Source organism: Cucumis melo, chromosome 8 (genome assembly GCF_025177605.1).
Source record: "Cucumis melo cultivar AY chromosome 8, USDA_Cmelo_AY_1.0, whole genome shotgun sequence".
NCBI lineage: Eukaryota > Viridiplantae > Streptophyta > Magnoliopsida > Cucurbitales > Cucurbitaceae > Cucumis > Cucumis melo.
Genome location: NC_066864.1, coordinates 9,465,855 through 9,481,469, shown reverse-complemented (window position 1 = coordinate 9,481,469; position 15,615 = coordinate 9,465,855). Strand labels below are relative to the sequence as shown.

The window sequence follows — 15,615 nt, the reverse complement described above, 5'->3', positions numbered from 1 at the left end:
TAGAATTTCAAGGAATTTGAACTCTGATAACTTTTTTTTAGTTCCTATTATTTTCTTAAGTTAAATTTTGTTTAATAAATATATAGAATGGAAAATTATTGAAAATGACAAAACTACTAAAAATAATATAACAAAAATATCAGATTCTATCAACAATAGACATTTATAGACGCTGATAAAAATCTAACGATGTCTATTAACTGTGCTGATAGAAGTCTATCGATCGATGTCTATCATTGATAAAATCTGAATTCGATATATTTTATAAATATTTTGGTTCATTATGCGATATTTGAAAATGCCCCTATATTAAATGGCTAAAAGTTGAGAATTAACCTCATGCCACAAAAAAAAAAACAAAAGAAAAATACAGTGAAAATACATATCAAACACACGAAAAAAAGGAGCATACACAAGTATTGATCATGTATAAACAAATAATTAATTCCAAGCATAATTTTCAAAACTAGACAACTGCTAATGATAAATAAATGGTCAAATTTAATCTAGAATAACTATTTTGAAACCAAAATGCAAAACACCAACAAAAAAAAATGAAATTTAACACTACTTTCAAATATAGCTAAATAAAAAAAGTAATTACAAAGTATAATGAAATTTAAAATTCAATTCATGATAGATTAAAATAACACTATATCAATAAATGATTAATATTATAAAAATATATCAATGTCTATCAATATCTACTTCTATTATTGATATTATATTTGTAAATATTTCAGTTCATTAACTTTTTATTTAAACTCATTTTAAAAAATTACCTGAAAAACTAATATATCATTTTTATCTTTATGCTTTTAATTATTCTAACTTTAACCTCTATTTTTTTAATAAACTAAATGTGAATTAAATCTAATATTTACCATAGGATATATTGTTTAAAAAAAATACACTAGCTAATTAAAAAATCCGTTTATTAGTAAAAAAATATTTTTAAATAACAAAACTTCTAAAAATAATAACAAATATAAAAAAATATTTTAGTTTATACTTACATATACAATAAAAAATACATAAAATAGATATAGTTCATCGTAATATTACGATATATTTTATAAATATTTTGATTGTTTCCTATGTATTTACAAATATTCCAAAAAATCATTTTTACATCCCAACGAAAACGTTTACTTCCCTTCTAATATACTTTTTTTGTTTAGAAAATATAAACTCATATTTTTCATGAAGAAATAAAATAATAGAAATGGAAACCACATCTTGAATTGGTTAAAGATAATATTAGAAAATACACCAACAAAAACAAACAAATACGAGGTTCTGGCAAGTTTTTGTTCCATATATATACTCTCACAAATACATACATACAATATATATACACGTACATTATATTAAATTTAGTTTTTTGTTTTATACAAAGAACCTAAACCCTAGAATTGCAGCTCAGTTCCCACAACCCCATTTATAACATATTTTTAATTTTACACTTTTAAGTCGTAGTAATTGAGAATTTCAATCTTCATGATTAGCACATACATATGTCAGTTGTACTAAGTTCTTTTTTTAAAACTAATAATATGATATAATTTTATGTCTAATATATGGCCCCTCGTCCTTCAATTTTAATAGATAAAAAATTGAATTTTAATCATTTACTAAAATATAAATAAAGTTTAGAAGACAAACAAACATAAAATTTAAAAATTCAACTAAATTTGTAGTTAAACTTATTAATTATAAAGGTTGGAAATCACTTTTGGTCCCTAGAATACTATCACGGTTTCGGTAATAATTTCATTTCAAAAATGTATTTCAAATTTAGTTCTTGAAAATTTATGTGCAGCAATTAAATCCTTTTAATTTAAAATTTGTAGAAATAGCACACAAGTATATATATTTTAATAAACATAGATAAAAGTATATCATTAATAAAATAGAAAAATTTGCTAGACTTTGTGAAATATTTTTTATTCATTTTACTGTATTTAAAAATATAAGAGAATATTTTATTTTATATATCAATTTTCAACTAATAAAGATAAATTATATAAAAGAATAATATTATAAGGCTAATATGTAAAACTCAATTGTGTAGTATTTATTACCCTATAATCAACTTAAAAGCAAATTTACTAATTAAATACAAAAATTTTCATATATTACAACTAATTTTACAAAAAGAAAAAACCAGTACCAAGATTGTTTTAAAAACTACGTCAATCCCAAACAAAATCTAAATTATTACAAATTTCAAATTGAGAAATCCAGTGTATTTACAAATAAATCAAGATTTAAGGACTAAACATATTGTAGATGGTATTAGAAAAAAGAAAAAGTTGTAATATATCAAAAAAGAAAAAAAGGAGTTTGGTAATCTCCATCTCCCATCCCCACATTAATTTATTCTACAACTGTTTTTGTTTTAAGTACCTCAACCTCTCAGAATACCCACACACTCATATTCATAAAACCATAATCATCTTTCTCTCTTTATTTTCTCTCTCTCTCTTTCTTTCTTCTTCTTTTTTTTTCTTTCTTTCTTTTTTTTTTTTTTTTTTTTTTTTTTTTTTGAACAGTCTCTCCTCTCTCCTTTCCTTCAAGAGCAACACAACAACTGGGATTTTGCTTTCAAACAGAACAAATATTGAAAATATCAATCATTTAAACAATCCTCTCTCTCACCAATTCTCTCTCTCTCTCTCTCTCTCTCTCTCTCTCTTTCCACAACCCAAAAAAAAAAATCAAATCCCTAAACCCTAACTCAAAACAAACTACACACAAACCTTTTCCCTTTTTGAGCTATGACCTTTGAAGACTCCTTAAGATCTCTTTCTCTTGATTACCTTAACCTTCTCATCAATGGCCAAGCCTTTAGTGATGTCACCTTTAGCGTCGAGGGTCGTCTCGTCCACGCCCACCGTTGTATCCTTGCTGCACGTAGTCTTTTCTTTCGCAAGTTCTTTTGTGGCTCCTCCTCCGACTCCAACTCCTCTCCTGGGTCGGCTTTCGATTCTCGTTCCCCTTCGGGATCGAATTCCCGTGGCAGCAGTGGAGCTACCGCACCATCGCTTCCACCGCAAGGAGTTATCCCGGTGAATAGCGTAGGATACGAGGTGTTTCTACTCTTGCTCCAGTTTTTATATAGTGGCCAAGTTTCGATTCTGCCGCAAAAACATGAGCCTCGGCCGAATTGTGGCGAAAGAGGGTGTTGGCATACACATTGCTCCTCAGCCGTCGATCTCGCTCTCGAAACTCTTGCTGCCGCTAGATCTTTTGGGGTTGAACAGCTCGCATTGCTTACTCAGGTTTTCATTTCTTTTTTAGCTTTTCCGAATGTTGCTTAAGCCAATGGATTACAGTAAATGGTTACTCTTTTTTCTTTTCTCTGTTTCTAAAATGGGGGGTTTCAATGTATTCTCTCTCTCTAAAATCTTGAGGAATGTTTAGTTTCTCTTGGGATCTCTTCCTCTTTCTCTCTCTCTTAACAACATTTTACCCTTTTTTTTTTCTCTCTCTCTCTGGTCATTTGGTTGTTTTGGTGAGTTCTTGGGATTTGGACTGATTAAGTTGTTGGAAGCTGATTTTAGCAAAAGAGATTTTTCTTATTAATTCCTTTTTTCTATATTCCTTCATTAACATTCTCATATATATATATATATATATATATATATATATATATATATATATATATATATATATATATATATATAGGTTCTCTTTATATCTTTTCCCCAATGCTATTCGTTTTCCATCTCCCATTTTTTCTATCCTTTTCTTTTTCTCCCCAATCATGAGATATATATGATATGTATGTATAAATATTTTTTTTCTTCTCCATTTTTTTTTTATTCAAAGGGCTTAATTTTGGGAAAGGAGAAATTATTTCTGGGACTAGTTGGAATATTTCTTAAATGGGTATATTGATTTAATTTGCTCAAAATCATTAAGAACTATGTTCTTCCAAACATATCAATAATCCATACTAAGAGCAAATGTAATAAAAACACCAACATTTTAAGCATTATTATTGTGTTTTAAGATTTGAAGAGAGAAAATCAATCGTTAGATTATTGGTATTTTCTTAGCTTTTACATATAAAGAGATTTTATTTCTTTTAATTATTCTTATGATCAGATTTATCTTTTCTTAATAGCTTTTTTCTTCTTCTTCTGCGAACAAACTTTTGTATAGTCCCAAGTCCTTCTAGGCCGAAGTTAATTTCTGAGCTATGCTGCATGAACAGTTTTTGTGAAACATAGTAACTTTGGAAAAGTAAGATTCATTTTATTTAAAGTTTCCTTCTAAATTTATATGTCTCACTTCGATCTCCCTGTACATTTGTCAAAGGAATGAATCATACCAACTCATAGTTAAATAAATGCAGATTATTATTGATTAAAACACTTTTAGATTTAAAGACTAGCTATTGATATTGTTAATGATATGAAAGTGGGTATGTAATTAATTTTCGAGCTAATTATTAAGATACTTTCTTTAATTTCCTTCTTATACTATAATTTACATTTTTATTAACGAATTTTTGGTGTCATATTGGACATTTTCAGAAGCAATTGGTAAGCATGGTAGAGAAAGCTTCAATTGAAGATGTAATGAAAGTTCTAATTGCTTCAAGAAAACAAGACATGCATCAGCTATGGACTACTTGTTCCCATTTGGTGGCTAAATCTGGCCTTCCAACAGAAGTTCTAGCAAAACATATTCCCCTTGACGTAGTCGCCAAAATTGAGGAGCTTCGCCTCAAATCCTCCCTCGCCCGTCGATCATCGTTAATGCCTCATCACCACCACCATCACCACCACCTCCAGCTCAGTACTGCAGCCGACCTAGAGGAGCAAAAGATTCGTCGAATGCGAAGAGCATTGGACTCCTCCGATGTCGAACTCGTCAAGCTAATGGTCATGGGCGAGGGCCTAAATCTGGACGAAGCATTGGCATTACATTATGCCGTTGAGAATTGCACCCGAGAAGTTGTCAAAGCCCTACTCGAACTTGGAGCTGCAGATGTCAACTACCCCGCCGGGCCAGCCGGGAAAACACCTTTGCACATCGCATCCGAGATGGTCTCGGCGGATATGGTAGCCGTCCTACTCGACCACCACGCCGATCCAACCATCCGAACAGTCGATGGGGTGACACCGCTCGACATTCTAAGAACCCTAACTTCAGATTTCCTATTCAAAGGAGCAGTGCCAGGGATGACACACATAGAACCAAACAAGTTGAGGCTTTGTTTGGAGTTGGTTCAATCAGCAGCACTTGTAATATCAAGAGAGCAAGGGAATAACAACAACAATAATGGAAATAATAATCCATCGTCTTCAAATCCAATTTATCCACCAATGAGTGAAGATCACAGTAGCAGCAGCAATGGAAGCAATTTGAATCTTGACACAAGATTGGTTTATCTTAATCTTGGAGCTAATTCTGGTTCAGCTCAAATGGGAGCTGATGGAGCTGATCATAGACATGGAGGAAATGACCCAACAATGTATCATCATTCCCATGATTTCTAAACTCTATCTCACTACTTCAAATTTTTATTATATATATCTTTCTTTCTATTTACCAAAATATATATCATCAATATATATTTATATATGTGCCGATCCCATGCATTATATTTATATATAGTGAGAAAGAGAGGATATATAATTAAAATTGTGGAGCTCATTTTGATTTTGTTTATATGGGGTTTTGGGTGAGTGAAAACACTCCTCTCGTATATCCTATCAAATTATCCAATCTTGATTTTTTTTAAAATATGTTTATTTTGTTTGTTTGTGAGTGTTGAGATTGCGATGCACACAAATGGGTACATCTTAAAATGCCACAAGTATATATTTTTTAGATTTAATTATATTTAATTATGGTAGTATTTGTTTTTGTTTTTTTTTTGTTTTTTTTTTTTTTTTTTGTTATTGGAGGATTCTTTTTTTTTTTTTTTTTTCCTTTCGTTCTTTGATTTCATTTTTTATAGGTATAATCAATGATGATTCTAGAAGGAGAATTTCTAAGAGGACTATCCATGCACCGAGGTTGCACCAAAGAAAGACGAGAGATTAATTTGATATATATGTGATTGAATTTCAAATGTGGAAAAAGAGAATTGTTCTTAATTTCAAATCATTTCCAAATTCTCTTCTTGTTCTCAAACTATTAATAAAATAAAGTGAAAATTTAATGGGTTTTATTTTTCAATAGAGTAAATTTGGTAAAATAGCTTGAGTTGGTTCTCTTTTCATCATCATCTTCTTCATCGTCATCACCATCTTTTTAGCTCCTTCTCTCTCTTTTCTTTTCCTATTATACCCCTTAATTTAGAAACCATAATTTCCCCAATGAGAAAAATAATAATGGGCTTGATTATGCAAACATATTGACCTCCATATGTGTGGGGGTCCTTCACCTATTGTACTTGTAGCCATGGTAATTAAAAACCCTACCTACCAAAGTTAGGGTTCCCCTTAGGTTTGTGAACCAATGTTGGTGCTTATAAGTTTAGTTTAGTTTTTAACTAACAGGTAATTAAAGGTGATCAAACAATTTTGTCTTTTCTTTTCTTTCTTTTTTTTTTTTTCTTCTCATGAGATAAAGTTAAGGTTTATATGTGTTTATGGCCTTGTTTCATTTGATTACACGGAAAGGTGATATATTGAAAAATATTTAAGTGCATTTTGAGTTGTCTTACGATAAATTATTCTCTTCTTTAATATTTTAATTCTAGATGTATTAAAATATTTTAATTTCGAGTTGTCTGATCAAGTTATATGACAAATTATTCTTTTCTTTTCATATTTTAATTTTAGATGGGTTGGTTAACAAACCATGCTAAGACTTCTATCTATAATTATAAGTGGGTACTTTAGCAGATAACTAGACTTATGTACCTGATATTGATTAAATTACAAAATAAAGAAGTTCGCGGATCAAACAACAAGAATAAAGAAGTTTGCCAAACTTATGAGTAACATAATCATTTTATTAAAACACTTCAATTGTTCAAGTAGTGTATCAGTAATAATTGAAGCCTTTCACACTTACAGACTTGGACTCAATAATAACATATACTTTTCTATATTAGCCTATCAACTACAACAAAAAGTTATGAATCAGTAGTAGAGTCATCTTATTAACACACTTTACTTTTTATTACTCTCTTTCCCTTGTTCATATGTTAAAATATATCGATGTCATAAATACAATTTAAGTTGTAGTCGATAAACACTTCAATCAGGAAACTAAAATACTTCCAGTCGTGACAGAGTATATCAGTGGTTTGCTTAATCTCCCTATTTTAGTATTTCATTTCACTTTTCTAGGTTTTTTAGTGTTTTGCTTTTGTTACATTCTTTTTTGTTTTAATTTTTTACTTAAAAGAAAAACTAAGAATCAATGGTTCGTTTGATGCCACGATTTTCATTAAAGGTTTTTTCTAATATTATTATTAAAATAAGAAGAATTATTATAAACGACAAAACTGTTAAAAATATTTACCAAATATAACAAAATTTCATATTCTATCAATGATATATAGTAATTATATTTTCATCATAGTCTATCAATATCACTAATGGACTTGAGGAGTTATTTGAAAAGGAGCAAAATGGACAAAATTATTTACAATATATTGTCTAGAGGAAAATTGATTATGAAAAGGGAGCCATTTGATAAACTTTCCTCCAAACAACATATTATAAATATTTTGGTTTTTTTTTTTCCCTTTTTTCAGATAGCTCTTTTTAAGTCTATCAGATAGCTCCTTTTCAAAAAAATTGAAATTTGACTATTTTAGTTCATTTTGTTATATTTGAAAATATTCTTAAAATAGCACCAAAACTTTGCCTAACATACTGTAAATTTTTATTCGAAATATTTAAAATGACTTTTTAACAATAAAAAATGTGGTTTAGAAATAGTTAATTTTCTTAAATATAACAAAAGACTAAAATATTTATGGCCCATATAAAAAAATAAAAAACCCAATGAAGCCCAGTAGAATTTTTTAGTAAATTCTAGATTTACCTTTGATATTGCGAACAATTCGTTACTTCTCTTTCTTCTTCTTCTTTGCGATTTATTCATCTTTTCCTCCGGACTTCTTTAACTTTTTCTTCTTCTATTTTTATTTTTGGTTACAAATTTCTTCAGCTCGTGCATTCATCTTCTCTTTTATAAATAAAATACATATTTCTTCCAAAATTTTCTTTCTTCTATTTTTATTCATCTTCTTTTTCTTTCTTTCTTTCTTCATCTTCTCTTTCTTTCTAATTACAACTCCTCTTCCATAATATCAAGATCATTTAAATATCACTTTGATATGACCTAGCTAAACGATCGTTTTAGATTTGAAGCATTTTTTCAATCATTAAAAAGAACTACATTATGGTGTATCATTTCCTACACAATCGCGTATAGAAGAAGAATTACACGAAACATTTTTTCCATCATTAAAAAGAACTACACGATCGTGTACCATCTCCTACACGATCGTATATCACACGATCGTATAGGAAATGATATACGATCGTGTATCATGATCGTTTAGAATAAGAATTACACGAAGCATTTTTTCCATCGTTAAAAAGAACTACACAATCGTGTATCATGTTCTACACGATCGTGTATCATTCCTACATGATCGTATATCATGATTGTTTAGAAGAATAACTGTACGTGCGAGTATGGTTGGTGTTGATACTACCTACACTATCATGTATCATTTCTTAGACGATTATGTATCATTTCCTAAACGATCGGGCATCATGATCATTTAGAAGAAGAATTACACACACCCATGTGGCTGATTAATTGTGTGTTGACTGGGTCATTTTTTGTATTTCCCATCGTGGGCTTGTGGACTTTTTCCATTTTTAAAATTGTTCTATACAATGTACATATTTTATCAATTTGTTATATTTTTTAAAAAAACCCTTGAGAAATTTAGTCACTTTTAATGATACCTCGACTAATAATTAATTATGCTTCGATTGACTTAATGCTTTAAATATTTAATAGCATTGAATCAAAGACAAATTACTAAATAGAAATTTTGGAATATGGTTCTTTCTCGCAAATTAAAGATATCATACATCACACCCTAGCGATCATAGAGATAAGAACAAATTAATAGAAAGAGAAATAACTATATTACACGGGAGTTTGTAACCTAGTTCATTTATACAATATATATACCACCTGCATTTTAAGGGCAGTACTATGCCAAAGAAAGATAATCCACTAATACCTTTAGTTAAGTGATTACAACATTGTACTTATCTATATACAATCAAGATTACAGTGACAACCACTACAAGAAAATGGAGGTCTCCCGACGAATAAAAGCGTCGGGTGATATATGAAAAGCATCGAAAAATCTTTTTCCGACGCATTAATCCACGTCGAAAATGGCGTCGAGAAAAATAAGTCAGGAGAGGCTCTCCTAACACACCAAAATATAGCGTCGGGAGAGTCCTTGACATCTCCCGATACACAAATATAGCGTTGAGAGATGTCAAGGGCTCTCCTGACGCTATATTTGTGCGTCGGGAGATCCACAATTTTTTTAAAAAAAACCTTCTATTATTTAATGGAAGGTTTTTTTTTTCTCCCTCCCTCCCCCCCCCCCCCCTCCCTCCCTCCCTCCCTCGACGCCGTTATGCATGGCGTCGGGAGAAATTAAATATATTTGAAAAATTCTAAACTTTTCCCGACGTCGTTATGTATGGCGTCGGGAGAAGTTAAATATATTGAAAAAATTATAAACTTCTCCTGATGCCGTTATGTATGGCGTCAAGAGAAATGAAATATATTTTAAAAAATTATAAATTTTTCTCGACGCCGTTATGTACAACGTCGGAAAAAGTCAAATATATTTAAAAAATTATAAACTTTTTCCGATGTCGTTATGTACGGCCTCATGAAAATTCAAATATATTTAAAAATTATAAACTTTTCTAACTGACAGTTTCCAACGCGTGCAGGGGGCGTCGGGATAAGTTATTATTCCCAACGCTATTCACCTAAACATCATAAATGTTGTCACCTTTTCCGACGACTCTATCACGGCATCGAAAAAAGTTCCTTTACCCAACGTGCAAAAAGTGTCGTCGAGATAAGACATATTTCCCAACGTCATTTTTTCTTATGCGTTTTGTGAGTCGGGAAAACCTCGATTGCTTGTAGTGAACCGTAGACATTAACTCATGTTAACCTCTAGGCTCACTATAAGAAAAAGAGGAACTATCAACGGGTAAAAAGGTCATTGGTAGATGAGACGTTGAGATATACTATTATTTTAGTTCGTTACGTGATATGCGAAATTCATTCGTAGATGTGTCATGCGATGTTCTAAGAGTGCGACTAAGGTGGTGTCTAAGTTAGGGTTATGCAATAAAAGGTGCATGTCCTACCCATGCGTTGCTAAATTCATCATGATTAACGTTTAGCAGAAGTTTTCCTCTTTCTCCCCTAAGTACAAGCTGAAAGAGAGGTTTCCTGATAAGTCCAAGGTTGAACACAGAAAATTTCTATCATACTTAGCTATAATGAATACTCCTAAAATACTACATTAATAACTTGGTGTAGTACAAAAATCGCTCCAAAACCACTCGAATCGGCTGAAAGCCGAAAGGGGAATTCGTGGAAATAGCAAATATGAAGATAGAAAAAAGAAAAATAGCAAACTATTATATTATTTTGATTTATGACAAAACTAACTGCCATAAATATTTTTCCTGAATTTACCCCTCTATGAATGATAATTGTCCATATACAAGTACAGTGTATTTATTAAGATCAAAAAATCAAATAAAATATCACATATATTCCTACAATCCCTGAAGATATATCATTAGTTACAATGCTTAAAGATATGGCAAAACCACCTGCTGGATATTTTTTTTCAAATGTTTTTGCTTGAGCATACCCTTTACAAAGGGCAATTCCTTGCATACAAATACAGTGTATTTGTATAGGTTCAAAAAAACAAACAAAATATCAGAGTGTACGAATACAGTGTATTTGTAAACACATTCACGTTTGGTAAATCTTAACTAAACCAAAAAATACTTTCTTGTTACATAAGATTTCACTAACATCCCTAAAGATATAGCTTTAGTTTTAACACCCCTAATTATTAGGATTTAAATCAATTAATTCACAATTTTTTATATTCCATATTATTTATCAAAAATTTATTAAATAATACATATTACAAAATTTTAATAACAATTTGAATCTACAATTTATATTATCCCCTAAAATCGTCAATTTGAATTCAAATTTTACCTCATATCCCTAAAATAACACAAGCATAAATTCAACTATTTTGCATTTTTTATTCTTCAAACTATTTATCAAAAAGTAGACATAAATTATACATAATACATAATTGATATTTATTAACCTTTTGAGTTTAGAAATATATATCTCACCCTAAAATAGTTAGTTTTAATCTCAATTTTTAACCTTATTTTTAAATCCAATTTTCACTTTAATTTTAAATAGTTAGTTTGAATTCCTAAAATTATGGTAAAGATACCAAACTTAAATTTTTAGATTATCATCCCTAAAACAACAAACTTCGTTTACCTAAACTTTGTTGATTTAAAAATAATTTTATAAATAATACATAATATGGAATTGTTATTTTGAATTCAAATTTTATACATTATCCCTAAAATGATACAAATATATCTACAAGATTATGGGGTTTGTTATATTTTAAACAATTTATTAAATGGCCTTAATATGCCTCAATGGCATTTTTGTAATTAATTGAATCTTATTCTTAAGAGAGTCGTCGACTTCTCTCCTTCCATTAATTTCACCGATTTGAAAGACGTCTGGAAAGTTTGAAGTGGGACGAGATCTATATGAAATCGAAATTTCAAATCCTGCGCGAATTAGCAAAGGTTCTCTCTAATCAACCTACTCTCAATTGCAAATTCCTCCGACACGATGGCGGTAATCTGAAGAACCAGCAGAACGACATTCCTAGACTTTGTTTTTTCGACGATCTCCTTCATGAAAGATGCGTACTGTCGTCCAAAGATGCGTACTCTCCTCCTCTATTTCTACTCTTTGTCAACATCGACTTGTTTCCTATTCAAAGCTTTCATTTACCAGAAGGAGTAAACGTTTTCTGTTCAAAGTTTTCATTTACCAGAAGGAGTAAACGTTTCCTATTCAAAGCTTCATTTACCAGAAGGAGTAAACGAGCTCGAGTTCTGGGTTCTATCCCAAATCTGTCGAAGCATGTTCTTCAAACCAAAAACTATCTGAAGGCAGCGGCAATAAGATCTTCGAGGAAATCAAGAGATGAGTTGTTGGGATTGAAGGAATTGAAGGATCGGAGAATGGTGAAGTAGTGATTTGAGAAGGGTTCAGAGAGGAAGAAATTAGGAGGAAGAAGGAGCAAGACGAAAAATCTCAAAGTTTTTGGTTAGAGGAGCTAACAAGAAGAAAATCCAAAGACTTTGAAAAATTTGAAGGAGATGAGCTTGAAGCTCCAATAGTTTCTGCAAGATAAAAGTTTAATTTTGATGTGTTAATCATGTGTTGGGAGTTTGATTTTAATTATAGGGTATTTGTAGTTACTTGGATAATTGTATTTAGGATTCAATTTTTTCAGCTAGATAGGGACATTTAGAACATTATTCCAACAATTAGTTTTTCATATTTTCTGATTTTATTATTTTATCAAATTAAATAAAAATTTGTCATTTATACAAAATAAACCTTCTATTTTTACTATTCTTCTTCTTCTGAGTCCAACCCGAAAACCAATCAAATGGAAGCAAAATCGGCCCAAGACCCAATTAATTGGGCTTGAACCGGCCCAAACCATCAACACAGACCATTAAGCGCGCGGGTTGAAGTCGGGTCGGGCGGATCAGATGCGTGTCGCACCAAGGGCGGGCGAGAACCGGATCGGATGCGGGTCAGGTGAACAGACGCGCGGGGAAATTGAACCAGGTCGAAGGAAGCGTGTGGCGGATTAGAGAGAGCCACGTGCCGCGACGCTGGGTCACGAACCAGTTTCTGGGCGAGTTTGGGCCAGTCTGTGAGCTTCTTCTCGGGTCTAGGCATAAATTTTCTCCAATTTTCACATTTTCTCTCTCTCAGTTAAAGCAATAATAGCCTAATTTCTGACTCTTGAAAAAATACAGGCCCTTAAGTATTCTAATTAGGCCACAAAACCAAGGCCAATTACAATAATTATTTAGATTATGTATAAAAAACCAAGAAGTGGTGAAACTCTCTCTCTTATGCCTTTGCATTTGGTATTGTTTTCCAATTGCCCTTATATTTAGTATTTTCTCCGATTCTCCTTTTAGTTTTATTATAAGTTTGTATTCAATTAATTGTGATTTTTATATTTTAAATAATTAAGTATTAAATATTGTAACGCCCCAAAAATTAAGATAATTTATTGGGCGTTATTTTGAATCCATTTAATGAGAATTATTTGATTTAGGTGGGAATTGAAATTAATTAAATATTTCTTAGATGAATATTTAATTAATTAGAGGTTTTAACATGTGGTGTTTGTTAAGTTTTTGTTTAAATGGTAGGTTAAGAGGATTAAGTAAAGTTGTGGATTTTTAGTGTTGTTGAAGTTGAATTTAATTAAATAATTATGGATGTTATTTAATTAAATTGTGGGGTGGAAAGTTTGTTGGAGATTGAATAATTATATGTATATGTGGAAATATATATATAATTATTATGTTCAAGGAAACGATAATTATATTTGTTGAAATATACTTACTTAAGGAAAAGATAGTTGTGTTTTGGAGAAAGGATATTTATTAAAGGAGAAAAAGTAAAATAATTATATTTTGGGAAAATATAATTATTTGTAAAAGGATAATTAATTACTTTGGAGAAAGATAAACAATAATTAATTATTTGAAAAAGGATAATTAATTACTTTGGAGAAAGATAAACAATAATTAATTATTTGTAAAAGGATAATTACTTTGGAGAAAAATAAACAATAATTAATTATTGTGGAAGATAATTAATTATTTTGGAGAAAGATAAATAATAATTAATTATTATGGAAGATAATTAATTATTTTGGAGAAAGATAAATAATAATTAATTATTGTAGAAGATAATTAATTATTTTGGAGAAAAATAAATAATAATTAATTATTTTGAGAAATGATTAATTATTCTGCAGAAAGATAAATCTTGATTATGGAGTGGAGTTGCTATGGTTGGGTTAAGATAATTCATGTTGGAAGTTATAAGTGATTTATTGGAAAAGATTTGATTGATTAAAAGAATTGAAGACTTAAGTTAATTTGAGATTTTGGAGGGAAAAGTTGGTTTTGGTGGAATTGGATTTAATTGAGTATATATATATTGATATATATATATATATATATATATATATATATATATATATATATATATATTTAATTAATTATTTGGAAAAGTGAAGTTAATTATATGATGGAATATAATTATATTTGTTTGGAAAAGAAGATAATCCATGAGGAGAGAGATGGTTGATTTGATTGGACGAAAAAGATATATATTTATAAGAGAGAATAATGGTTTAAATAAATATATATTTATTGTAGATTTTGGTGAGAGAAAAATAATAATAATAAAGAAGTATTATTATTATTACTAATGGTTATAAATGCCTAAGATTAAGGCATTTATTTAGGAAAGATAATGGAAATAAAGATATATGTATATTTTTTTGGTATTATATATATATATCCTAAAAGAAAAAGGAAAAGGAAATAATAATAATAATAATTATTATTGTTATTATTTGGGTCTATAAATAGCATTAGAATGCTTAAGATGGAAATAAAGGAAAAAGAAAAGGGTTCTTTATCTTTTTCTCTAAGATAACCCTCTGCTGTCGTCGCCTCAGTTGAAGTTAAGATTGGTCTCTTTGGAAGCTTGAGGATTTAAAGTGATGAATTTTTAATATTTTATTAATTTAATTTTGGATCTATTTGGGGTTTTTGTAAAGGTTCAATTGGCTAAACTTTTTAAGATTTAAATCTTGGATTTTTCCCAATCAAGGTTGAATTGGTTTCAACCCTTTTTTTTAGAAAGTTAATTAATTTGGGAGAATTTTTGGATGTTAGCCAATTTCTAATTTCATTAATTAAAATACTAAGTTTTCCTTTTATGATTAGGATCAAGTTAATTGGAGAATTTTTACTGTCAACTAGGGAGTACCTTGTTTGGCTAAAATCTCCAGATAAGAGATTCTCCTACTAGACCTTCGAACTGAATTCAAAAGACCACATGTAATTATGATTATGCATTGATGGTAGCTAAAATGCATAATTTGATGATAATGATTATACTGAGATTATGATGATAGTTGATGTTGATGATGATGACTGAGATTATTATGTTGATGATTGATGATGATGACTGATGTTATGTTAATGACCGGTAGTATGTTGTTGATGACTGTTGATGATTGTTAATGCATGATATATTAATCATATGATTAAGGACGTTAAGATTAATACTCATGCCATGTTATGATGTTATGTTATGTTACATGCTATGGATAGGGTGTTCTGTTAACTTTGTCTATTAGAGTCGTACCTGCATGGGTGTCCTTCGGGA

General features: G+C 29.9%; 1 protein-coding gene across 1 annotated transcript; it reads left to right on the top strand.

Moving 5' to 3' along the window:
- The first annotated feature begins 2,601 nt into the window (after positions 1–2,601).
- On the top strand, positions 2,602–5,608 carry LOC103497504 (BTB/POZ domain and ankyrin repeat-containing protein NOOT2-like). The gene is made up of 2 exons (XM_051089149.1): positions 2,602–3,284; positions 4,545–5,608. The coding sequence occupies exons 1-2, from the start codon at positions 2,781–2,783 to the stop codon at positions 5,511–5,513; spliced, it is 1,473 nt and encodes a 490-aa protein (XP_050945106.1). The 5' UTR covers positions 2,602–2,780; the 3' UTR covers positions 5,514–5,608.
- The last annotated feature ends 10,007 nt before the right edge of the window (positions 5,609–15,615 follow it).

Bases quoted from the DNA above. Each gene is read 5' to 3' on its own strand.
- LOC103497504 (XM_051089149.1), top strand. From the start codon at position 2,781: ATGACCTTTGAAGACTCCTTAAGATCTCTTTCTCTTGATTACCTTAAC. The intron at 3,285-4,544 runs GTTTTCATTTCT...GGACATTTTCAG, and splicing joins AGCTCGCATTGCTTACTCAG to AAGCAATTGGTAAGCATGGT.